Source organism: Capricornis sumatraensis, chromosome 11, assembly GCF_032405125.1.
Source record: "Capricornis sumatraensis isolate serow.1 chromosome 11, serow.2, whole genome shotgun sequence".
NCBI lineage: Eukaryota > Metazoa > Chordata > Mammalia > Artiodactyla > Bovidae > Capricornis > Capricornis sumatraensis.
This window is the reverse complement of record NC_091079.1, coordinates 84,869,884-84,896,525: the sequence shown is the minus strand read 5'-3', so window position 1 is coordinate 84,896,525 and position 26,642 is coordinate 84,869,884. Positions and strand designations below refer to the sequence as shown.

Below are 26,642 nucleotides of genomic sequence, written 5' to 3'. Positions count from 1 at the left end.
ATTAGGGATGTTGAGCATTTTTCCATGTACTTGTCGGCCAGTTGGACATCTCTGAAGAAATGTCTCAAGTCCTTTGCCCATTTTTTAATTGGGTTGTTTTTTGTTTTTGAGTTGCAGGATAAAAGAGGAGAGACATTTTTAAGGCTCTTGACAAAAACTATGAAACTCAGTTCTAGGAAGGTGGTACCCTGGTACCCGACTTCACAAGAGTGCCTGCAACACTTTAGCCATGCCAGCATTGCTTATTGTAATAAAAAGAGCAAAACAAAAGCTTTACTAATTTAGCAAACAAAATATGGCATCTCATTTTAATTTTAAGCTATACTTTTTGACAGGCACCCCACTCCAGTACTCTTGCCTGGAAAATCCCAGGGACGGAGGAGCCTGGTAGGCTGCAGTCCACGGGGTCGCTACAAGTCGGATATGACTGAGTGACTTCACTTTCACTTTTCACTTTCATGCATTGGAGAAGGAAATGGCAACCCACTCCAGTGTTCTTGCCTGGAGAATCCCAGGGACGGGGGAGCCTGGTGGGCTGCCATCTATGGGGTCGCACAGAGTCGGACACGACTGAAGTGACTTAGCAGCAGCATACTTTTTGATGGAGGCAAAGAGGAGAAGTAAGTCAAGAAGCTTCACCTCCATTTCATACTTTAGTAACATCAGATGAACTGTTATCACTCCTGGAAAGTTCCAGCTTCCTTGACCCATCGATTGTGTGAGTGTGTGCTAAGTACTCATCGGTGTGCTAAGTATTCAGATTCTGTCCTGTTGATCCTCTCACAAAACTTTCCTTTCAGGGGAACTATATGTTTTACACATCTTTAGCACAGTAATTTTAACGATTATGTTGTATGTCATGCTTCTAACTGTTTTTGGCCTTGCTTTTTTCCTTTCTCAATAATTCTAGGGCACATAAATATACAGTCTTTTGTTACTTTCTTTTGTCAAAAATGCAAAAAAAATTAGATGTCTTCAGACGTCTTATAACCTTTCTCTTTAAAAGTAAGGTTCAATTTTGGGAAATGAAAAGTTAATTAATTACATTAAAAATGTTCCCATTGGCAGGAACACTGTTTGCCATGAAATAAAAAGGACATATTCATTAGGTACAAATAATCCCTCATTGCCTCCAAAATGCATAAATTTTGCATGGGGAAATGAAGTCCCAATACAACCAGGTAGAAAATACAGCCAATAAGCTAAAGGGCTAGGGCATACCAGTACCAAACTTAGGAGTGACATTCCTGAATCTGCTGTATTTTTGTTTGGACCAAGTTTCGGACTGATGTTTTTGTAATAGCATTGTGTCTGACATATTTAGACATTGCTATGGACATTCTTGTCCACAGAAAGAAAAGAGGTGCAATAGTAGAAAACCAGAGGCCATAACTGCAAAGGCAGTAGCTCCTGCTCTCATCTGTCTGGCCTTCTGGGGAACACTGGATTCACTTTAGGACCCCACTCTGATTCAGGCGGTGAGGGCCAGGGAGAGAAGAGTCATGGAACTGGGGATGTCTGACCCAGAGACAGGACACAAGAGGACCTTTCCGCTGCTCTGATTATCAGAAGGACTGACAGAGAAAACTCCAGAAAGCAGGACTAAGATGAGCATCTTGAATTCACAGGGAGGCTAATTTCAGCCCCAATACAAGGTGATATTTCTAATGATTAGAGCTCTCCAAATAATTCAAGTGATTCAAACTGGGACTGAGCTGCCTCCGGGGGGCAGAGAGCTCTGGGGAACATTCACGCAAGTAGGATAACCTCTCCTAGAGGATGCTGTGGAAGAAAGTCAGACACTGGGTGGTGGCTAGGAGGATTTGGGCTATTTATCCCCTCTAACCAAAGATTCTTTGATTTCCTTATTACTCTGAGCAAGACTTCATTTACCCTTGTTGTAGGGGTAGAGTCACCTAAGTGTAGAAGGCCCAAACTCACCTGCGATAATGGCACTGATGGTAAAGAAAATGTGGTTAACAGGCACCACCATCGCTGTGTTGTAGAGCTTTGTGGCTTGATTCAGGAGCCTAGAGCAGAAGACACGTACTGAAGCTCTGTCTTTATGAGATGCTCAACAATAAGTTAACAATAACAATGAGAAATGCATGTTCTTTAGCTGCGACTACAAAGAGAAAGGAAGTGCAGTGAAAGGGCATTTCCAATCAGCAGTCATAGCTTACATGCATCTGATGTATGAGATCAGATGTCAGGTTTTACGGTCTGTTTAAACCAACAACAGTAACAATGAAAAGCAATTAATCATCTTTGGAGGCCACAGAAGTTTGAGTTGGAAGCGATTCAAGCTGCTGGACCGGTATCACACTGGGGCTGATTCATTAGGATAGACCCTAGAATCTGTTAAATATCATATCTGGGGAATGGTCTAGCTATCCCTTGACATGCCACGTGCCAAGAGAGAAGATGGAGAAGCAAAGGAATGTTTAAGGTTTCAAAAACAATGCTCAGCCCTCCAGCTGCAGAGCACATGTGGGAGCTTGGCTTCCCACTCTGGTTGCCAACAGGGTTCAGGTTCCCACAATGGCAAGCTGTGGCCTTGCCAGGGACTACACCTTTTCCAAAGCAGTGCACCAGACTGGTATCACCTGGACACTCAAAACAGCACTAATGCTTAAGTCGTATTCTAGAGCAATTGGGAGATAAAATTTGTGGGTAGAACCCAAGTGCTCCTTTGTGTGTGTGTGTGTGTGTGTATACATGCATGCAGGAATACACACGTATGCATGTATACAGGCATGTAAGTATATACATACATGTACAAACAAACCTCCTGGGTAATATAATTGTAATGGGCAGGCAGGGCTGAGAACCACGGTTGCACAGTCCTATTGCGGTCACAGAGTTCTAGTGTGAAGGTTGTGGGGACTGAAACAAAGGAGACAGGAATGTAGTTTACCTTCAATTGTATCTGGCTTTTAAATTCATGAAGAAAGAGTTTCAAGCTAAGGATGCTAATCACTCAATTCTGAAAGCTATTATAACAGTACTGATTAATTCAGAAGAAGGGAGATGAAGCAAAATAGCAAGACGCAAGTAATAGAAACACGCTTGATCTTATAAACAAACGAAAGAAACAGTTTGTTTATGACATACAAAACAGTGACAGGACATTGGATTTCTCCAGTAACACACTCCTTGTAACAGGGTCCATAGTCAACCCATAACAATTAGACTTGACTTCCAGCACCTTAAGGCAGGAACCACTCTCTACGAGGTTTGGGCTCTGATTTCCCGGCTGGTGCGCTTGCATAGCACTTCAGAGTAAACAAAAAACTTAGGGGGCAGACTCAGGATAATCGAGCAGCTGAAGGCAAAATCACAATGTGAAATGGACGGGAAGTAATTGGAGCCGATGGAGGTGAGGGAAGAGCAGAGCAGAAATTAGAAATTTTCCATGTTGCCACTGTGAGGCCCCAAGAGAAACATAAAACAATCATTCTGCAATCCCATGGGTGCAAAGAAAATTCTGGCTAAAGATGCAAAGTTTTGGAGAAAGGATTTCCCTCCCAGCCAAACGTCTGGTTTTGTCCATCTCTGGGCAATTAATGAGAATGAGCTAAGAGATGAAGGTGAAGGGTTCATGCATTTTCCATATTTAGAATGAAATCCTCGATGTGGACCTGCCCCTTTGATTTATTGCTAATGACAACCTGTGTACGATGGATATTAATTACAAGCAGAAGAGCATCAGGAAAGTATCAAAGTGCACTTAGCTGGATTAGGGCCACACTTTAGAACTCACAAAATGTGGAGGCAATGCTTCGCAAAAACTTATTGGATGTGAAGTATAAAGCCAGGCATATTGGCTGAGGATAAGCTTAGACCCCTCACCCTTAGAAATCAGTTGCAGCTAATTTTAATTATCATCTGAAGCCAATACGAATTACTGCTCAGAGAAGCACAGGAATGTTGAAAGATCAGTGAGTGTGCAGGAGCTAACTTACTTGACTTGGAAAACACAAGATGCGATCATGATGATACACATGATATAGAAGATGGGATAAGTTAGTTGCATTTTATCCGTCACAGAAAAAGTGATCATGCCTGAGACGGCTTTTACGGAAATAACAGTCACCGAGGCTGAAAGAGAAAACACAAAACACAAATAAAATTCATAATTGAGAGAGAACTGCAAATAAATAGCTTAAATTTATATGGTCGCGTAGTAAATACTCCTGGTATGCTTTAAGCATGAAGACTGATGTGAGAGGTGTAGGGAGGAATGAGACGCAGGCCAAGCAGTAGCCTTGTTGCTCAAGCTCTGCTGGGCTTTCCATTTCCTTAAATCAACGTGCTTCTTATCTTTGGAGCAAGATGCTTATTTTCCAGCTCTCACTGTTGAAAGGATGCTGCGGAGGTTATAATTACTAGTAGACAGAAAGGAGAAAAACAATGAAGGGAGGAGATAAGAAAAGGCAGACTGCTCATGTGACGTTAATGGGAAAATAACCATGAAACTATACTGAAAAGACTGCAAGCCAAATAGATGAGAAGACTGGAAGGTGAAAAGCAACTCACTCAGTGACTTTATTAAGAGCTGCACGGAAGTCTACACGTGAGCCCTTTTATTAAACCTTCTCTTAATTTTTTAACTGGAAGATAATTGCTTTACAATGTTGCATTGTATTCTACTGTACAATCATGCTTGTTGAGCCCTTTTGTTAGTAAAGGCTTGGAAGTTTCACTAAAAATATTCTTTGACAGACAAGACACACAGTACAGCACAGAGCTGAGTATTCATTTCTCAGAGTCAACCAGAAGTCTAAGATTTACATAAGCAATGTCCATTTAGTTTCCACGTTGAAGAGAAACCTATCTCTATGAGACCATAGGTTCCAAATATCAATCAAGAAAAAGTGACTTGATGAGGTTCCGTCAATATGATAACAAGGAAGCATTTTCTGGAAACATAGTTTTTCTGTAGGAAGAGGAAAGTGTTCTCTGTCTTTAGTTCAGTTCAGTCGCTCAGTTATGTCCGACTCTTTGCAACCCCATGAATCGCAGCACGCCAGGCCTCCCTGTCCATCACCAACTCCCGGAGTTCACTCACACTCACGTCCATCGAGTTGGTGATGCCGTCCAGCCATCTCATCCTCTGTCGTCCCCTTCTCCTCCTGCCCCCAATCCCTCCCAGCATCAGAGTCTTTTCCAATGAGTCAACTCTTCACAAGAGGTGGCCAAAGTACTGGAGTTTCAGCTTTGGCATCAGTCCTTCCAGTGAACACCCAGGACTGATCTCCTTTAGGATGGACTGGTTGGAAGTCCTTGCAGTCCAAGGGACTCTCAAGAGTCTTCTCCAAAACCACAGTTCAAAAGCATCAATTCTTCTATGCTCAGCTTTCTTCACAGTCCAACTCTCATATCCATACATGACCACTGAAAAAACCATAGCCTTGACTAGACAGAACTTTGTTGGCAAAGTAATGTCTCTGCTTTTTAATATGCTATCTAGGTTGGTTATAACTTTTCTTTCAAGGAGTAAGTGTCTTTTAATTTCATGGCTGCAATCACCATCTGCAGTGATTTTGGAGCTCCCCAAAATAAAGTCTGACACTGTTTCCACTGTTTCCCCATCTATTTCCCATGAAGTGATGGGACCAGATGTCATGATCTTAGTTTTCTGAATGTTGAGCTTTAAGCCAACTTTTTCACTCTCCTCTTTCACTTTCATCAAGAGGCTTTTTAGTTCCTCTTCACTTTCTGCCATAAGGGTGGTGTCATCTGCATATCTGAGGTTATTGATATTTCTCCCAGCTTTTGTCTTAGGTCCCTTGAAATTACTGTTGCATATAATTCTACAATTTAGCTGAAACCCACAGAAAGTTGAAAAATAATTTTTACCTGATATCAAATATCTATAAGTCAAAGGCAATGTGATGAAGAAATACTACCTTTGATTTACTTGATCATAATATATCTGAGCTTTATTCCTTTTAGCTCTTGAAAAGTATATGTGTGCGTGTGTGTGTGTGTGTGTGTGTGTGTGAGAGAGAGAGAGAGAGTGTGAGTGTCTGTGTGTACAGTGTTTAAAATAACAGGTGGTGGCCAACTAGAAAAAGCCTAATTTTCAAAAAACTAAAACTATACTTTGACTTGAAGGGTACCAGGGCATACTTCCAAATCAGGCATTTTCTCTCTGTTAAAAGTCATAATTAACAGAAGAGACCAGGTGATAAATTCTAAAAATAAACCCTCTGTCTAAACAAAGGGGCCCTTACAGCTGGGCCTGTCTTCACCTTAAACATTTTCGACCCAATCATTTTACATATTTTCTATAGATTATGAAAATAGTCATACTTTAGCTAATCTAGAAATTTACAATATCTATAGATATGTATGCCACTTGATGGTTTCAGTTTATAGGGTTAGCTCTTGAGGGACCTAGATTTCCTCTTAAACACTTGGCTTGAAACTAGAGCATGATGCAGTGAGGGGCTTGTGGTCCGAAGAGCCAGGTTTCCCAAACAGATCATTAACCGAGAAAGAGTTGAACACACTGTTTCTTCCTCTCAGAACCTCAGAATTGTAAAGGCCACCTAATTCAGTCACCATCTGATGTTAAATTATACTTAAATACAAAACAAAAACAAAACTAGAATTCTTTAGCAAAACCAACTATCAGTTGCTAGAGTTAATCATTATATTTTCAAAGCATGCACCATCGCCCCCTGGTTAATCACTGTTTATTGTAACTCTCCAAGTTATTTCTAGGCTGGTGTTGAGTTCTAAATGAGAGAGGGTAGTGGCTGGGGAGCATGGTTAATGAGGATGGGTTGGAATACCGAATTGTAGTGCAATATCATTCTAATGCTATAGATATAAAAATAGAAAGTACTTACATATGCCCAGAAAAAAAAAAAATGAAGAAACTACATCAAGATACTATCAGTGATTATCTCTAGGCACTAGGATTATGAATAAATTTTAAACTCATTTTTTCAAACTATAAAAGTATACATGCTCATTCAAAAAAAAAAGGAAAATACAGAGAAGTCTAGAAAGAAAAATAAAAATCACCTGCCATCTCAACAGTCATCCTCAGATATTTTTAACATTTGAGACTTGTAGTTATTTTTCTATTGCTAAGCACAAATATATCATAACATGTGAACCATACAATATATATTACTTAGGAACCTGTTTTCCATTGCCATTAAGTATTTTCTGTGCCAGTAAGTATTCTTCTAACACGTGATTTTTATTGGCTGGAGAGTATGCCTTTGTACAAATGTATACTATATTTTGGTAATTCCATGTTCTTGGATATTTAGATTGTATCCATTTTTTTTGGTATTAAAAATGAAGCTGTGATGAATATCCTTGAATACAAATCTTTGTATATCATTCTTCCAGTATCTGTAGGAAAACACTTAAAGGGCAACAATTACTGTTCTTCTGAAATCTATTGGCAAACTATCTTCTACAGGGGAACAGACACGCTTCCATCATGTCATGCTGCAGTGCTCAACTACATGGATTTTTATGTTTCACATGAAAACATTTTATATTTTCTTGGTATCTTTCTCTGGTTTCTTGATTCTCAACAATAGATGTGTATTACTTTCATCATTATAACAGTACCATTTTTTGCCCAACATTACACTGAGCCATGTTTGAAAGTCAGCCTTCTCAGTTTATGCCTAGTTTTCCACCAGAACTGATTCTTGGGCTTATTTACCTGTCCATTGTTTTCTATTTCATTAACATTTGCCTTTACCTTTATTAATCGATCTTTTCTGCTGGCCGCAGCTTTATTTCAGGGCTTTCTCCCTGACTTCTTACTAATTTATTCATTGAACTCCTGGCTGCGCTGGCTCTTCGTTGCTGTTCTCAGGCTTTCTCCAGTCGTGGCCAGTGGAGGCTGTTTTATAGCTGCATCATATTGCAGTGGCTTCTCTTGTAGGGCCTGGGCTCTAGGCACACGGCTTCAGTAGTTGTGCACGTGAGCTCAGCAGTTGTGACTTGATGGCTCTAGCGTGGGCTTAATGGTTGTGGTTCACGGGTTTAGTTGCCCCACGACATGTGGGATCTTTCCCGACCAGGGATTGAACCAGCACCCCCTGCTTTGCAAGGAGAATGCCAAACCACTGGGTCACCAGGGAAGCCCTCCCCTGATTTCTTGAGTTGAGTGCTTAACTGACTTACATTTAAAGCCATGAATTTCCTTCTGAATACAGCATTAGTCATAAACTATAGGCTTAATATTGTTTTCACAATAATTTAAGAAATAAATGTTGTAATGAAATTGAGGTTTCTGCTTCAGCCCAGCTGCAGTTTAAGTGTAGTGTTTAACATTCCCAGGTGGTATGGCTTTACTGGTTTCTATTTTTGTTATTATTTTCGGCTTTTCTTTCACTGTGATCTGAAAATGTGGTCTGTACTATTTCAACTTCCTGGAATTTATCAAAAATTTCTTTGTGGCCAATTATAAGATCAGCTTTTGTAAATGTTACACAGGCCCTTGAAAGAAGGTGTATTCTCTGCTTTCTGGATTTAGAGTTCAACAACAGAACTGCCAGATCAGAATTAAGCATTCAGTTTCTCTAATTTTACATATTTTTCTGTCTACTTATTTCCATGAGCTAAGAGCAATATTCTACTTATATTTCTGTTAATGCACTTTCTGAAATAGCTGCTGCCCAGTCTACTGAAGGCCTCAGTCCCCTAGGGGCTCCCCTTCTAAGTTCCAGTTCTACCCTGATTGGGCTTCCCAGGCAGCTCAGAGGGTTAAGAATCCTCCTGCAATTTAGGAGACGTGGATTTGATCCCTGGGTCGGGAAGATCCCCAAGAGGAGGACATGGCAGCCTACTCCAGTGTTCTTGCCTGGAGAATCCCGTGGACAGAGGAGCCTGGCGGGCTGCAGTCCACAGGGTTGCAAACAGCCTGACGCAACTGAGTACACTTGAACCAAGAGGGGGTGCCTCCAGGATCCTCCACTGCACTTAGCGCTTCTGCCTTGATTTTAACTTACATGGTAATCTCACAACCTTCTGCTTTCTTTTACTTCCAATCTGAGTTACCTTGCTTTAGATGAAATTATATATGAAGTCAAAATATTTCACAACCAGCAAGGGCCAATCAGGATGCTATTTCAATAACCCTTATGGAGCTGAACCAGAGCAAATGGGCTGAATCCAATTTTAGAATCTTTTTCAAAATCAATAGGGGAATTTTTCTGAAGTCCAATTTGGAAATCTTTCTTTTTCACTTGGTAGACTTAGCCCATTTATCTTTATGATCAAAGCTGATATGTATGGTCTTAATTCTGTTACTTCATTTTTTTCAAGAAAATTTAAAATTCCCTTTATTTTCAAAATTTTCTGGGTAATGTTCATCTTCTCAGCTTGCTTTTGTTCGCCCTGTCTGGTAATTTAGAAGAAAACAAAGTTTCTTTTCTGTTCTTTTGATCAACTGCATACTTGAATGTGTTCTAGAGTAAATTTGTTTCTATAAGTAACTGCCACAAATGCCAATCTTCCAATTCAAAGTCAGGGCAGACAACACAGGATAGATGGGTCATCTTACTGGCAAAGAAAAGGCAAGGGAGGATTATAAATATAACCTTTAAAAAGGGAATTTCCCAAATGATTAGTGAGATTTCCTAGTGTTGATATATATATATATACATGAGAGAGAGACAGAGAGACGGAGGAGTGGGGAAGGAAAATAGGTTTTAAAATATAGAGAGGGCTTATGTAGGCATCAGTTTTCAAATCTTATAAGGTATATCTGGAAAAAAGGGAATGGGTAGGTAAATGAGTGAGAGAAATGTTGTATTGAAGAAAATCACTGACGTGCCTGGTGGTCCAGTGGTTAAGAATCTGCCTTCCGATGCAAGGGACATGGGTTCGATTCCCTGGTTGGGGAATAAGATCCCACACATGGTGGGGCAGCTAAGCCCATGTGCCTCAACCGCTGAGCTTGCAGGCATCAGCTAGACAACCCACGTGTTCTGAGCCTGCATACCACAATGAAAAATCCCGCATGCCTCAACTAAGACCTGATGCAGCCAAAAATAAATAACAACAAAAAAAGAAAATCACACTGCTCACATTTGTGTTTCATATTACCCATGCTTTAAAATTTTCTTAAAAAATGTAAACAGGATAGGCTTTGATAGTTCATTTCTGATATAAAGGTTTCAATTGGGTAGATTCAGTCGTTTCTTTAATTACTTACTGCAAAAAAAACCCTCAAATTGTCAGAGAACAGGGAGAATTATCAAGAAGTAAAATTCCTTTAATATATTAAAAAAATAAACACATATCCATTGTAGCAATGGACATACAAAGTATAATTGGAGTAACTGAGAGTTTCTTTCTATAGATCAGAACTGAAAAGTAGAAAAAATGAGAAAAAACAGAATGCTCAAATATTTCTCCTTTAAACTCCTTTATGACTTAGCATGGCTAGATTAGAGAATTAGAAAATAAAACACATCCTTACCTAGGAGTGCCACCAGGGTTAGCAGAATCACAATGTGTTTCATTCCTTTTCTTTTATGGAAATACAGGAGAATGCAGAAAACTAATATTTCTAAAATCTAGAAAGGAAAATAGGAAGAGTAAAGTTTAAATTATTCTACACAAAGTCTTCAGAATGCCACACTTTTTGATTTTGCGATGAGTATCATATGAGGGTTGCGGGTGACTAGAGTTCCCAAGGACAATTGTAAATATATGGGAACAACATAAGGAGCCTCAGCCACCCAGACTCAAGAGTTCTACCACCACCTCCAGTTCTCCCTGCAGCTCCAGTCTCATTTACCCAGGTGTCGACCAGACATTCCCACGGGCATGTTCAACAGCCATATCATATGAATATGGGCAACACTTAACTCTTTGTGAGGGGGAGGGGCTGTACCATGGGGCATGTAGGATCTTAGTTCCCTGACCAGGGATGGAACCCGTATACCGTGCAGTAGAAGTGTGGAGTCTTAGCCACTGGACTGACTGCCAGAGAAGTCCCAACACTTAACTCTTTTTTTCCCCCTCTCCATCAGCAAGGTTGAATTGTTATGGCTCATTCCAGTGATAACAAAAATAAAGAATCAATGGTACAACATTTAGAAGACTATTTTTTGTGTGTGTGGTTCTGGAAACAAGTTTTTTTTTTTTTCTTTTTAAATATATTTAATTTATTTATTTGGCTGTGTGGGGTCTTAGTGGCAGCATGCTGGATCTTTCATTGCAGCAAGTGGGGTCTAGATCCCTGACCAGGGACTGAACTCCATCCCCTGCACTAAGCGCAGAGTCTCAGCCACTGGACCACTAGGGAAGCCCCTGGAAACACAGTTTGACTCTTATTATAAAAATAATATACCACTATCTGTAATACTTTACTTATGCCCAAGGGGTAGCTGACAGTATGGAAACCAGGACTTTTTCTTTACTGGTTTGGCCAACACTTAATTCATGATTGCCTAGCTTCTCTGCCTGTTCCTCCTGAGCCTCCACCCTCTTAGGAGGTGCCCTGTTGCACAAGCTGAAAAGTCCTCTCTTTCCCTCCCTCCTCCCACCCTTTCTGACTATTGCAACAGCTTCTACTTTGTCTTTGACTTGACTCCTGTCTCTTAATCATCCAGCCATTGAACAACAAGAGGAGTCACTTAAAAATGCAATTTGGATAATGAACTATTTCATTCATAGAGACTCATTACTTGTCTGATATACATATTAGGTATTTACAGTACTATGACAAGTACCACTATGCCCTCCACCCAACCTGAGAACTAGAACCCATCAATCTCTGTGAAGTCTTCCCTTCACAGTTGCTCTCCCCTTCTTCTGTGACCTCCCCAGGAAGCATTACATTGAATTTTGTGTTTACCATTCATTTTCTTTAATTACGTTTCTATGAATTCTCAAATGATACCATTTATTTTTGCACATTTGTTCTTTATACAAGTGGAGTCATATACTTGCCTTCACTCATTTGCTTTTTTTCACTGTGTATTATAAGATTCATCCAGGATGACACATATAGTAAAAATATAAATTAGACCTAGTCATTCCTTGCTTAAGACTCCTGGGTCCTCATCATTGTGCATGGCTGGCTCATGGATGGTCCACCTGCAGTAGCTACAACGGCTTCCCCACTGCCCCACTTCGGTTCTCTGTGGTTCTCACGCTGCTCCTGCCTTTGAGCCTTTGCACTGACGGTTTGCCCTGCCTGGAATGCGCTTTCCCTGAGCTTTTGTTTGCACAATGACTCCTAGTCACTCAGACCCTTGGCGAGGTCTTCCTAGATCACTCTGTTCTAACAGAGGCACCTAGTCATCCTGTCACAACCTCAACTTCAGGTGGCAACTGTAGAGTGTCTTAACCATGACCTGTCCTCGTGTTTACGTTTCTTGTCTGTCCCCACCAGCACATCAGCTCTGTAAGAACAGGAACCTTTACTGCCTCCAGCGCCTGGCACTCAGTTGGTCACTCAATAAGTATTTTTAGAATTAGTGAGTCAATTACACATCAAATTTATTATCAACAGTTTGCCAAAAAGCAGATCTTGGAAGAAAAGTTATGACCAACCTAGATAGTATATTCAAAAGCAGAGACATTACTTTGCTGACTAAGGTCCATCTAGTCAAGGCTATGGTTTTTCCAGTGGTCATGTATGGATATGAGAGTTGGACTGTGAAGAAGGCTGAGTGCTGAAGAATTGATGCTTTTGAACTGTGGTGTTGGAGGAGCCTCTTGAGAGTTCCTTGGACTGCAAGGAGATCCAACCAGTCCATTCTGAAGGAGATCAGCCCTGGGATTTCTTTGGAAGGAATGATGCTAAAGCTGAAACTCCAGTACTTTGGCCACCTCATGTGAAGAGTTGACTCATTGGAAAAGACTCTGATGCTGGGAGGGATTGGGGGCAGGAGGAGAAGGGGACGACAGAGGATGAGATGGCTGGATGGCATCACTGACTTGATGGACGTGAATCTGAGTGAACTCCGGGAGATGGTGATGGACAGGGAGGCCTGGCATGCTGCAATTCATGGGGTCGCAAAGAGGTGGACACGACTGAGCGACTGAACTGAACTGAACTGAATGTCTAATAAACTGAGTATTCAATAAGTATTAATTGACTGAATGTTTAAAATTTTCCTTCCTTTAAGAAAATGAGTGTACTTTTGAACCCTCAATTTTATTTTTTAGTTTTTTTTTTCTTTTTTGAGGTCCTTAAGATAACCCAAAAGTTGTCTGAGAAGACCTTACAAACACCTGAGAAAAGAAGAGAAGTGAAAGGCAAAGAAGAAATGGAAAGATATACCCTACTGAATGCAGAGTTCCAGAGAGTAGCAAGGAGAGAGAAGAAAGACTTCTTAAGTGAACAATGCAAAGAAATAGAGGAAAACAACAGAATGGGAAGGACTAGAAATCGCTTCAAGAAAATTAGAGATACCAAGGGAACAATGCAAGGATGGCACAATAAAAGACAGAAATGGCAAAGACTTAACAGAAGCAGAAGAGATTAAGAGGGGGCAAGAATACACAGAACTATACAAAAAAGATCTTAATGAACCAGATAGTCATGATGGTGTGGTCACTCACCTAGAGCATCCTGGAGCATGAAGTCAAGTGGGCCTTAGGAAGTATTACTAGGAACAAAGCTAGTGGAGGTGATGGAATTCCAGCTGAACGATTCCTTAAAGATGATGCTGTTAAAGTGCTGCACTCAATATGTCAGGAAATTTGGAAAACTCAGCAGTGGCCACAGGACTAGGAAAGGTCAGTTTTCATTCTAATCCCGAAGAAGGCCAATGCCAAAGAACGTTCAAGCTACCGTACAATTACACTCATGTCACATGCTAGAAAGGCAATGGTCAAAATCCTTCAAGCTAAGTTTCAGCAATAAGTGAATCAAGAACTTCCAGAGGTACAAGCTGGATTTAGAAAAGGCAGAGGAACCAGAAATTAAATTGCCATCATCCATTGGGTCATAAAGAAAGCAGGGGAATTCTAGAAAAACATCTACCTTCACTGACTATGTGTGGATCACAGCAAACTGTGGAAAATTTTTAAAGAGATGGGATACCAGACCACCTTACCTGTCTTCTTAGAGACCTGTATGTACATCAAGAAGTAACAGAACCAGACATGGAACAATGGACTGGTTCAAAATTGGGAAAGAAGTTCATCAAGGCTGTATATTGTCATCCTGCTTATTTAACTTATATGCAGAGTACATCATGTGAAATGCCAGGCTGGGTGAAGCACAAGTTGGAATCAAGACTGCCAGGAGAAATATCAACAACCTCAGATATGCAGATGATACCACTCTAATGGGAGAAACTGAAGAGGAGCTAAATAGCCTCTTGAGGAGGTTGAAAGAAGAGAGTGAAAAAACTGGCTTAAAACTCAACATTCAAAAAGCTAAGATCATGGCATCCTGTCCCATCACTTCATGGCAAACAGATGGGGAAAAAGTGGAAACAGTGACAGACTTTTATCTTCTTTGGCTCCAAAATCACTGTGAATGGTGACCGCTCCTTGGAAGGAAAGCTATGACAAAACTAGACAGCATATTAAAAAGCAGAGACATCACTTTGCCGACAAAGGTGCTTACAGTCAAAGCTATGGTTTTTCCAGTAGTCATGTACAAGTATGACAGTCGGATCATAAAGGTGGCTGAGTACTGAAGAATTGATGCTTTTGAGCTGTGGTGTTGGAGAGGACTCTTGGGATTCCCTTGGACAACAAGGAGATCAAATCAGTCAATCCTAAAGGAAATAAATCCAGAATATTCATTGGAAGGATTGATGTTGAAGCACCAATAGTTGGCCACCTGATACGAAGAGCTGACTCATTGAAAAGACCATGAGGCTGGGAAAGATTGAGAGCAGGAGGAGAAGGGGGTGACAGAGAATGAGATGGTTGGATGGCATCACTGACACAATTTGAGCAAACTCAGGGAGATAGTGAAGGGCAGGGAAACCTGGAGTGCTGCAGTCCATGAGGTCACCAAGAGTCAGATGTGACTTAGCGACTGATCAACCACAACAAGATATCTGAAACAAAGCTCTTTTCTTCCCCCCAAAGAGACAGCATCTCTGGACTGAAATTTAATATGAATGTTTACACTGGACACGTAAAAATATTGGCACTAGTTTTTTTTTTTTTCTTAAAAATGATGAGAGTTGGGGACTTCACTACTTTCAGGATTTCATTTTACTCATGGAGCCTTGTCTAAATAAACACACGTCTCCTGTTCCAACTCAAGGTTTCACCCATTGCTTTGTTTCTCCCTTTAATCCTCTGTGGGTACGGAAAGCAGCAGGACCATATCTTTCCACTTAAAACCTTTTCATCTAATACGGAAGAATAACTCATCCCTTAGTCTCGTCTTTTCCTGGCAAATGAAACCAATTATTTTAACTTTTTCTTATAGGACTTATTTGCCAGACCTTTAATTTAATCAGGTGGTGCTACAGAATCTTTTCAACTCCTATCTTTTCACCTTCCCGAGAGCTGCCATCAAAACCAAAGCCATCCCTCTCAGCTTGGTCTCCCCTCAACCAGAGGAGTCCATTTCTCACGTGACACAGTTACAGACAGCTCCCAGCAGCCTTTGGGATCATGGTATTTGTGGCTGGGAGGAAGGAAGCCATTCCTGCACCAAGGCATAGAGCATGTTAGCTTAACCTGTTAGCATGCCGATTATTTTGGGGAGGGGGGGGATGGTGGTAGCTATCAGTCTAAAAAATCATATGTGACTTTTTTTTGCAAACTTCATCTCTATGATTTCAGATCAATAAAATATGAGTTTCTGTTATTCACAGAATGACTGCTTTTTGCCCTTGGGTTCTGTCCTGTGGCAAGAGATCACAGAGCTCCCCGGGGTAAGATATCCAAGCCACGTGAGTTAATGTTAATTTTTTTCCTAGTAACATTTTCCCACCTCTCTGAACAAAAATTCAGTATTAAAGAAGCTGTGACTTCTGCAGGTTGCTGCAACCCGGAAGAAGCAGCTTTGCTCACTGCTGTCTCAGAGGCCAGAAGTAATACCAGCGCAGGGTGCAGGCTCTGCACATGCTTCACTTGTACTAATTCATTTAATTCTCACAACCATCTCAGGAGGTGGGTGCTATTATTATCCTCATTTTACAGATAAGGAAACCAAGGCTCAGAGGGGTTTCCGCTGGTAGGCAGGATAATGCCCCACCCCACCTCAAGATGTCCATGGTCTATTCTCTGGAACTTGTGTGCATGTTACGTTACACAGCAACGGGGCTTCCCAGACATGATTAAGGCTATGGATCTTGAGATGCAGAGATTATCCTGGATTGTCCAAGTGGGCCCAGTGTAGTCACAAGGGTCCTTAAAAGCAGAGAACCTTCCCAGCTGTGGTCAGAGAGAGATGTAACATGAGAAAGACCCAAGTCAAGGAATGCTGGCTGCCTCTAGAAGTTGGAAAAGGCAAGGAAACAGATTCTTCCCCAGGGGCACTAGCAAGGAATACAGCTCTGCCAATATCTTGATTTTAGTCCATGAGACCCATGTTGAATCTCTGACTTTCAAAACTGTTGAGAAAATAAAATCGCATTGTTTTAAGCCACTAAGTGTGTGACAGTTGGTTATAGGAAAAATAGGAAACGAATTCAGGTTTGGGTACTTGAAGTCTTTCCAGAGGAAAAAAATCTTCAGGATGAGTTTTCTTAATTGATTCTGGGGTTTCTGGATTCATTCTCTAATTGAACTTAAAGGCACTCCTCACCCTGTTTTCGGCAGAGGATGAGGTGGTTAGCTAACATCACCAACTCAATGGACATGAATTTGAGCAAACTCTGGGAGGATAGTGAAAGACACAGGACTCTGGTGTGCTGCAATCCATGGGGTCACAAAGAGTCAGACACAACTTAACGACTCAACAACAACAATAACAATCACTTCGTTTTAAGTGGCAAAAAGAGCACTGGCAGTCCGTGGGATGATGTGACAAGAGAGAGACACAAAATTTCACCACTGGAAACCCCACTCCCAGTACCAAATTCCGAGCCTGCACTCATCTCCTCTTCTCTTGTCAAGTTCTCTCTGAAAGCATAGCTTTTGATATAGTGTCCTTGTCCAAAAGCAATGGGCTCTGCAAAGATTCTCTCTAAAGCCAAGTCTGGACAAAGATATGATGCCTGGAGGTCAGCGTGTATTGATTCTGCATGGAGAGGTGGGTGGGGAAATGAATTGGAGCATGTACCCCAGAAGTGCTCCACCTGGTTTTGAATTCTGGCTCTTTCACTTAGTTTCTATGTGACCTCAGATAAGTTACTGAACCTCGCTACTTGGGCTTCCCCATCTGCCAGTGTCTAGGACCGCTTGCTGCCCAGGTGAAGGACGCAACATGGTCGGAGTGGGCATGGGGCTCAACCTGCTCAGTGAGGTTGGTGACCTCAGCTGTAGAAGTGGGTCCGAGTGCAGACCTGTGAGTACTACTTACATTCAGACAACTGAGCAGATGAACCTCACGCACCAGACACAGAGGGCTTACACAAGCATAGTTTTCGCCTTTCAGGTTTTAACACCTGCTGGTGGGTGTTGAGGCAGCTTTTGCCAGAAAGGCTGACTTAATAATGGGCTTTGGGGTAGAAAATCACACCAAACGACAGGCTAGGCCCCTGCTTCTGCTTATTTAATTTTTTTTCTGGTGGAGAGAAAATGAGCACCATGCAGATTATTTTGTGAAGAAGAATGGTCTGTGGGGAAATCTGGGTATGCAAAAAAAAAAAAAAAAAAAAACAAAACCACAGCCACAGTCAAGCCTGCCAAAGAACACAGAGTAACTGAGACTCAGAGCCACAGCCCCTCGTGTGGGTTCTGCTGAGGTGTTCACAGCTGCTATTTCACAAAAGGCCCTTCAAGAAAAGGGCCTCATGGTCACATAAGCCTGGGCAGGGCAGGATTAACAAGGTTAAGCCTAACTCTTCCCTAAAGGACTTCTAGTTTTTAACATGCTAACGGAAATGATGAATTTCTCAGGGGGCCATGTATGTTTCACAGCATCTCTCCAAGCTAGTTTGACCTTGAAAACCTGATTGTGTTTTGCTTTTTGGTAAGCACCAGGTGGGAAAGTATGTTTTAGTGGATGAGCACAGGACACTTCATTCCTCTCTGTCTAGTAGACACCAGGCTTCTCAGATCCTCTTCTTTCCCCAAAGAGTCCCAGCTCACAGCTTGGGCCTTGTTTCTGAGGCTTCCACTTCATGTAATCCTTAAAGGGAAGATGGATATTGACCTGAGACAGCTGAGACAGCTAAACACATGATGAAAGGAGATGCTCTTAGCTAGTCTATAATATGACTTTACAATCCCCTTTTGAGATATGTAAAATTTATTTAGATTTTAAAATATTTTTATTCATTTTACTGTTTATTTGATCAGTTTCAAAAGGCAGTTCAGGTGTTATATTTACACTTGGTGTAATATATAAATACAAGATATAATACAAATACTGTATAAATCATATGTAATATAAAAACAGTAAGATGAACGATTCTTCAAAGAATTGCCTTAATTACTATAATTATGATCTCTGCAATCACGGTTTGCAGAAAAAGTACAGAACCTGGCACGATGAAGGATTAAATATTAATTATGCACATGTTAACAGACTTAAAACCAAACTTCAAGTCAAGATCTTAGTATATAATTGATAACTTCTGAGTCTTTAGAGATGTAACAGATAATGGATTAAATTCCAAACTGAGATAAACTAAGATAATATAGATCTGTTCCCCTAAGAGTCTAATGCCAATAGTGTTATTCAAATGTGACTCTATTAAAGGCTCATTTTATGCTGTCATATAAACATCTGGAATTATTTGCATTTTTGGTGACACTTATTTTCAAATATACTTTCACTGTTTCACAGGAATATGAGTCTCCCCAGGACGGTAAAATTCCCACTTCAGGAATTCTCCTCTATATTCTAGGTGACTAAATTAGTCGGATGAACTTGTGAATAGATTAATTTAAGATTTACCTTTGGAAAATAGAAAAATGCAATTATTTCAGTGTACATTTTTGTGGGATTATAAAGCTTAAAAAGTAGTTTTGTTCTTTTAAAATGTTTTCTCTGGTATTAAAACAATATAAAATACATTATCATCAAACAATGCTGTTTATTCCAGGAAATAAGTCTTGATGCATCTTTAATCTCCAAAGGATTCAGTGCAGGCTTTTAATTTTCTGGTTACAGACTCTGTGACCCTTTTCTTACCGGATGAAGAATTCGTTTTGCCTGTAGGCAAAGAATAATAATGTGTTGGTAGGACTTCAAGTCTAGACTATCACGAAATGCTCAAAGAGTCCTTCTAGTGCTTAGATTTGATTGATGAAAGCTTTAATAGTTAAAGGACTGGGTACAGTGGACAAGTAGGAAGATAAAAGAGGGAAGAGGGGGACAAAGTACGACAGACCTGAGGAAGCCTACTCTGAATTGGAAAGCCCACTCCTAAACTCTGTTGGAGGATAAGGGTAAGAGGAACCTTCCAAATTAAGAGAGGAGGGAGTTTAGGGGAGAAGATATTGAGTTCAGTTTTTGAGATGTTAGTCCGGCAGACTCTATGGGATATCCAAGCAGGAATAAGGAATAAGTTGCTGTTGTTGTTCAGCCCCTCAGTCGTGTCTGACTCTTTGAGACCCCTTGGAGTATAGCATGCCAGGCTTCCCTGTCCTTCACTTTCTCCTGGAGTTTGCTCAAACTCATTGAGTCGGTGGGAATAAGTGGACAGATGAAAACACAGCTTTGGTGTTAGGAGAGATCTGGGAAGGAGATGCAAGTCTGGATTTGAAAGTCTTTCTAAAGAATGATGGTGGTGGAGTAGGCAATGAGATCACTCCAGAAAACCTTGGGAGAGTTGTGCAGCACGGAAAGATAAGAGTGGATGCAGAAGGGGAGGAGGTGCCCAACAAGAGCCTGGGATGGACTGATCAGACTGGAGGAAGAGGAACAGGGAAAACAAACTGAAGAAGCCTGGGACGAGAGCGCTGCCAAGAGAAGAGGGTGGGCTGTCAGAAAACGGCGCACAAGAGGCGAGGAGGATCAGGACCAACGCAGCACCTCCATCCGCCAATTCTTGGGGAGGGGCCTACTACATCATGATGAGTGAGGAGAGACTGGGAGCTGAGGGAGTGGAGGGGAATATGTTTTCGGTGTTTAGAGGCGAAATTGGTGAGTTTATTAAAGGGTGTGTAGTGTATGAGGAATTTTTTTTTTTTTTTAACAGATCTTAGGAGTGGCAGATGTAAACAGAAAAGCCCTGTAAACACTTGTGTCCCAGTGGTCAGAACTATGTATCAGACATGGTAAGATATACAGGCTTCTGGTCACCTGGCTAGAAATGACCACACAATAGTGTAATACTGTATGATTCCTGCAGTAAGATCCTGAATTACATCACACTGAGAGCAGAGTTTGCCATGTCCCTGCAAACACCAGGTATAAATAATAGGTATAAAGCAGGAGTAAACTATTTTACAAAGACAAAACCAAAGAATGCTCAAATTACCGCACAGTTGCACTCATCTCACATGCTAGAAAAGTAATGCTCAAAATTCTCCAAGCCAGGCTTCAGCAATACGTGAACCGTGAACTTCCAGATGTTCAAGCTGGTTTTAGAAAAGGCAGAGGAACCAGAGATCAAGTTGCCAACATCCGCTGGATCATCGAAAAAGCAAGAGAGTTCCAGAAAAACATCTATTTCTGCTTTCTTGACTATGCCAAAGCCTTTGACTGTGTGGATCACAATAAACTGTGGAAAATTCTGAAAGAGATGGGACTACCAGACCACCTGACCTGCCTCTTGAGAAATCTGTATGCAGGTCAGGAAGCAACAGTTAGAACTGGACATGGAACAACAGACTGGTTCCAAATAGGAAAAGGAGTACGTCAAGGCTGTATATTGTCACCCTGCTTATTTAACTTATATGCAGAGTACATCATGAGAAATGCTGGGCTGGAAGAAGCACAAGTTGGAATCAAGATTGCCGGGAGAAATATCAATAACCTCAGATATGCAGATGACACCACCCTTATGGCAGAAAGTGAAGAGGAACTAAAAAGCCTCTTGATGAAAGTGAAAGAGAAGAGTGAAAAAGTTAGCTTAAAACTCAACATTCAGAAAACTAAGATCATGGCATCCAGTCCCATCACTTCATGGCAAATAGATGAGGAAACAGTGGAAACAGTGGCTGACTTTATTTTTCTGGGCTCCAAAGTCACTGCAGATGGTGATTGCAGCCATGAAATTAAAAGACACTTACTCCTTGGAAGGAAAGTTATGACCAACCTAGACAGCATACTAAAAAGCAGAGACATTACTTTGTCAACAAAGGTCCATCTAGTCAAGGGTATAGTTTTTTCAGTAGTCATGTATGGATGTGAGAGTTGGCCTATAAAGAAAGCTGAGCACCAAAGAATTGATGCTTTTGAACTGTGGTGTTGGAGAAGACCCTTGGGAGGCCCTTGGACTGCAAGGAGATCCAACCAGGCCATCCTAAAGGAGATCAGTCCTGAGTGTTCATCAGAAGGACTAATGCTGAAGCTGAAACTTCAATACTTTTGCCACCTGATGTGAAGAGCTGACTCATTTGAAAAGATCCTGATTCTGGGAAAGATTGAAGGCAGGAGGGGAAGCAGACGACAGAGGATGAGATGGTTGGATGGCATCACCGACTCAATGGACATGAGTTTGAGTAAAGTAATCATCTGGTAGTTGATGATGGACAGGGAGGCCTGGCGTGCTGCAGTCCATGGGGTTGCAAAGAGTCGGACATGACTGAGCGACTGAACTGAACTGAACTGAACCTGTTTTAAAGGCAGTGCACTGGGCCCGATAGCTTTTTGAGGTCACTTCTAACCCTAAAAATGTATGACTCTGTGTGCCTTGATTCTTTTTATTGAATTCACAACTATTTTACCAATTCAGTTCTTGGTTAAATGCTGATCTAGACAACCCCATTTTTCTTCTTCCTGCCTGCCTTTCCTAGAATATGCTTATTTTCCAATCTAAACTAACTTCCACAACAAGTTATATGCCAACTATTTCAATCACATTATCTCTTAATACCCACCAGACATAGTCATTGTATCAAATTAAAAAAAAATTACAATTAGTGGCTTCCAATTTCTACATCAGCTCATTCTGTTTTTTCTTTTCCCCATCTCTCAGTATTGTCCTGTTGCTCTTCAGACAGGCTATTGCATGGGTCTCTACAAGTGCTTTTTTGAGGAGAATACCTACCTTAAATAAAATTCAGTGAAGTAAAATATGTCTTCAGGTACTTTCCTTTGACTTGGGAAGAGAGGGTTGTTGTTTTTTTGTTTGTTTGTTTGTTTTTGAGTTGTCCTAAAATATGTGACTCTGGACTTTGCTGGATTAAATTCCATTAAATTGTGGAAACTGTTCCAGTGATAAGTCATCCCCAAGGACAGAATACCGAGGGAACAGGGATACTTCTCTTGTTGATTTAGTGTTTCAAATATTGGTCAAACATATTTACATTTCAATGAATTATTAACACTGAGAAGAAAAGATTATACTAGCTCTCCAACATCTCTATGTACCAGTGGTCTAGACAATATCGCTTCTGGGATAGTAAAATTTTTAGAATTCTTACCATGTAGATCATGAACTGCCAGCCAACAAAGTAATACTGTACTGTTCTTGCGGAGACAGCCTGAGTTATATTTGGAGCAAAGTTCACCAATAGATAAGTTCCCGCCAATGCCAACGTCATACCTTTTAAATTGAAAAGACAAACCATGTTGAAAAGGGCCATTCAAGCCTTTTTGTTTACGTAAACATTTCCTATACGCTGAGCATTACTTGTAAAAGTAGTGAAAGTGAACGTCGCTCAGTCATGTCCAACTCTGCGACATCATGGGCTATATAGTCCATGGAATTCTCCAGGCCAGAATACTGGAGTGAGGAGCCTTTCCCTTCTCCAAGGGATGCCTATGAAAATACAATCTATCAAACCATCCCAAGAACATCGCGCATTTACCCGACAGCATTACCTTTAGAAGGGGATAAGATAAGGGCCATGGGATGGATGGGGTAGCACATAACTTCCGATTTTTCTCTGTCATTCAAGATGAATTCTGACCTCTACAGCGAAGCTTTCCTCAGAGATGGGGACGATCAGAACACGTGCACATGGAGACATGGAGACACATCCAGCCTGGCTGCTTGTTTCCATGTGGACCAGGAAGTGCATGGCGACTCTAGAGCCACCTAGATCTAGATGGCAGGGCCCACAGAGTGGGGAAATCCATCACCTGATGGCCCCCTCTGCACTTACTCACCTTGGATCCTTTACACACACATACTTGGCTATTTTACACTTTGAAACTCTTGTAAATGAATACCATAATCATTGTCATTTTTTGGAGTCCTTTTAGGAGAAATAACAAAGTGAATGCTGACTCTGAGTCAGATTGACTTGATCTGATTTAAAATCTAGAATTCCAGGGATAGCTTGGTAAAATATCACATTATAAACCTATGTAGGAATGTGTTACTGTCATCACTTTAACATTACTTACAATAATGGAGGAACGGAAAATGTGGGGGAGAAATGGCCACAGAGAAGCGGCTTTGGCTTTCTAAATAACACTGGAAACTGCTTATTTATTAATAATTAGCAGCCTGAGAAAAACTGATTTATGTAGCATTTTTTGGGTAGCACAACTTGAAAACATAATTCAACCTGTTTCACCACTGAGGTCAGCATTGTTGTGTATATAATTTACAACCAGCATACACTCCAACCTGAAACAATTTGGTTTGTCTATACAACCTCATAATTTGAAGACATCAATTTCCTATTGTTCTCAACCTAATGATTTAGAGTTTTGAACTCTAGTTTCTGAGAATCCATTTGATTTTTTATATAAGCTAGACAATAGCTATTCATGGTATAGTTCAAGCTATAAAATAAGCTTACTCTAATGTAACAATTTATTCAGTACTACTTTGCGAAGGCAGAAATTATACACACAATTTTAAAAGCTATTTTCTAATGAGAATTTTTAAAAAGAAAACAATATACATTATTAAGCATTGTAATAAAAGGAAACAATAAAAACCATACATAAGAACTTGGGCAAAATTATTGGTCAGGTCTGTCCTTTCTTTGACCAAAAAAATAATAATAAAAAAAGAAACCAAAGACCTTATAAGATAATTGTTCAATATTACATTCCTCGGAAGAAGCAATATTTTAAAAACCCAGCTTTCTAAACTTAGTAAAGCAGAATAAATGCATTGAATACAGTTTCACAATCTCAGAGTCTTTCAACCTATTCTTGTGAAATCTAAATTTCTTTTTTATATTGAGTTCCTCTGCCAGTTATTTATCTCATCTAACTGTATCTAGTGTCAAACTTCATTCTTCAGGAATTTGGTTTTTATTTATCTGTCTTTGGCTGCGCTGGGTCTTCATAGCTGCGTGAGCTTTTCTTCCATCAAGGCAAGTGAGGGCTACTCTTTAGCGGCAGTGCGTGGGTTTCTCGTTGCGGCGACTTCTCTTGCTGCAAGAGGAGGGGCCCTAGGGCACGTGGGCTTCAATAGTTGTGGCCAGTGACTCAGTAGTTGTAGCTCCCAGGCTCTAGGGCACGGGCTCAATAGTTGTGGCACGGCATGTGCGAGCTTCCCAGATCAGGGATCAAACCCATGTCTCCTGCATTGGCAGGTGGATTCTTCACCCCTGAGCCAGCAGGGAAAACCTTGAAAATTTAGTTTTGAATGGATAACACATGCGTACAGTAAAAAACTCAAAAGCCATACAAGAGGGATCAGTGAAAGGAAACTCTTTCTCACATCCTTGTGGCCCATGAGGTCCCCTCCTCAAAGTGAGCGACTGCTGCTGGTGCTTGAGATTTTCTTTCCAGAGATGCTTTAGGCAGGCGTGGGTGAGAGTGCATGCATTTTGATTTTTTTACACAGAATGATGTTAGCATATTATACACACTTTTCTGTATCTTGCTTTTTTCCTACTTAACAGAACATCTTTTTCTACTCCAAGAACATCTCGGAAAACGTTTCACGTTATGTGTTGGGCAGCCTCATTCTTTCAGTCTGCAGAGTGTTCCATTTATGGAGGCGGCATTATTTCCAACACAGTCCCTGTTTCACATCCTGACACACGCCTCCCTGTTCCACCTCTGCTCTCTATGTGCGGCCTGTGCCCATTTCCACCAGTGCAGATCTTCACTGCCTTCCAAAGCTTGTTAAAAACAGATACAACGACTGATGGTTTTGTGAGTACCCTTTAAAGCAATTTTTCACACGTCTTATCTCACGTGAACATCACATCACTGCAAGTCTAGTGAGCAACTCTATGGCAGCTCAGGAGGTCACACACTCTTTCTTGCTAATAATTTTAATTTCAGCAACGTCCTACATTTATGAAGGCAGTTCTGGATAACTGCTCTTATTTGCTTGTTTCTTTGGTGTCATTGTATGTGATTTACTGTCTCCATGAGTCATGTGCACATTTTTCATAAGTGTTTTAAAGTGCTGCAGACAGCCACTAGCAGTTGGTTCAATAAATTTCTGCAAAATATTTTTATATTCCACCTTTTCCTAAAAGTGGCATGAAACATCACATTGTTGTTGCTGTTTAGTTGCTAAATCGTGTCTGACTCTTTGTGACCCCCATAGACTGTAGCCCACTAGGCTCCTCTGTCCATGGGATTTCCCAGGCAAGAATACTGGAGTGGGTTGCCATTTCCTTCTCCAGCTGATCTTCCCAACCCAGGGATCGAACCTGATCGAACCCAGGGATCGAACATGATCGGACCCAGGGATCTCCAGCTTAGTAGGCAGATTCTTTACCACTGAGCCACCTGGGAAGCTAATACGAAACATCACAGTTCCTGCTATTTTTATTTCAGTAAAGCCACCAATCTTTGGAAAGGTACAAATTTCTGACTTAGAAAACTTGCTAGTTTACCTTCTGTTGGCCTATTTTCCCAGAGGAGTGCTCTGGAAGTGCAAGATACTAAAAGAAGGAAAGCAGCACTTGATATGCCCTTGGCCCAGGGACGTGGTTAAATTTCAAGTCCAGACTTGGACAGTGAAGTCTAATCTGAACTGAGACTGGCTCCCTAGAGTTAAAATCTCACTGCTACTGCTAGCTGCACAGGCCAGGTGAGTTGTTTATCCCTCTGTGACACAGTCTCCTCATTTCTAGGCACAAACGAACTTATCATACTTGCTAGACTCCAGGAATTTGGCTCTGCAAGAGGCCATCCTGGGGAGCAGAATATGTTTGAAAGCTTATCTGGAGGCCTGTGACAAAGGGCCCCGGGACAAATGCAACTTAGGATGCTGACTGCCAAGGGTCAAAGGCCATCTGAGTCAAACTTCAAAATTAATCCAAACTTGTATCTCTAATATTGGTCTAGAGATGACTAGGGACTGTCCCTGGGGCTGTCTGTACAGGGATAACAACTCAATTTGAAAATTAAAGGACAGGGCAGGAAGGACTCAGCACTTTCTGATTATCTAGTGAAGACTTTTCTCCACTAGTCTTAAAAAAACTGAGCAGAAGAGAAATTATGTAACTGACAGAACACAGAGAGGAAGAAACACCAGCAGCACCATTTGCTACTCACTGCTGACCTCAGG

At 41.0% G+C, this 26,642-nt stretch overlaps 1 protein-coding gene across 2 annotated transcripts in view; it reads right to left on the bottom strand.

Annotated features, from left to right (window-relative positions):
- The window catches only part of NIPAL2 (NIPA like domain containing 2), an 82,147-nt gene that overhangs the window by 7,870 nt on the left and 47,635 nt on the right, over nucleotides 1-26,642 (bottom strand). For both annotated transcript variants that reach the window (XM_068983937.1, XM_068983938.1), the window contains exons 5-8: nucleotides 22,627-22,748; nucleotides 10,469-10,565; nucleotides 3,966-4,101; nucleotides 1,942-2,030 (exon numbers count right to left, since the gene is read on the bottom strand). In XM_068983937.1, the coding sequence (XP_068840038.1) occupies nucleotides 1,942-2,030; nucleotides 3,966-4,101; nucleotides 10,469-10,565; nucleotides 22,627-22,748 (444 nt within the window). The remainder of the gene's footprint in view (nucleotides 1-1,941; nucleotides 2,031-3,965; nucleotides 4,102-10,468; nucleotides 10,566-22,626; nucleotides 22,749-26,642) is intronic.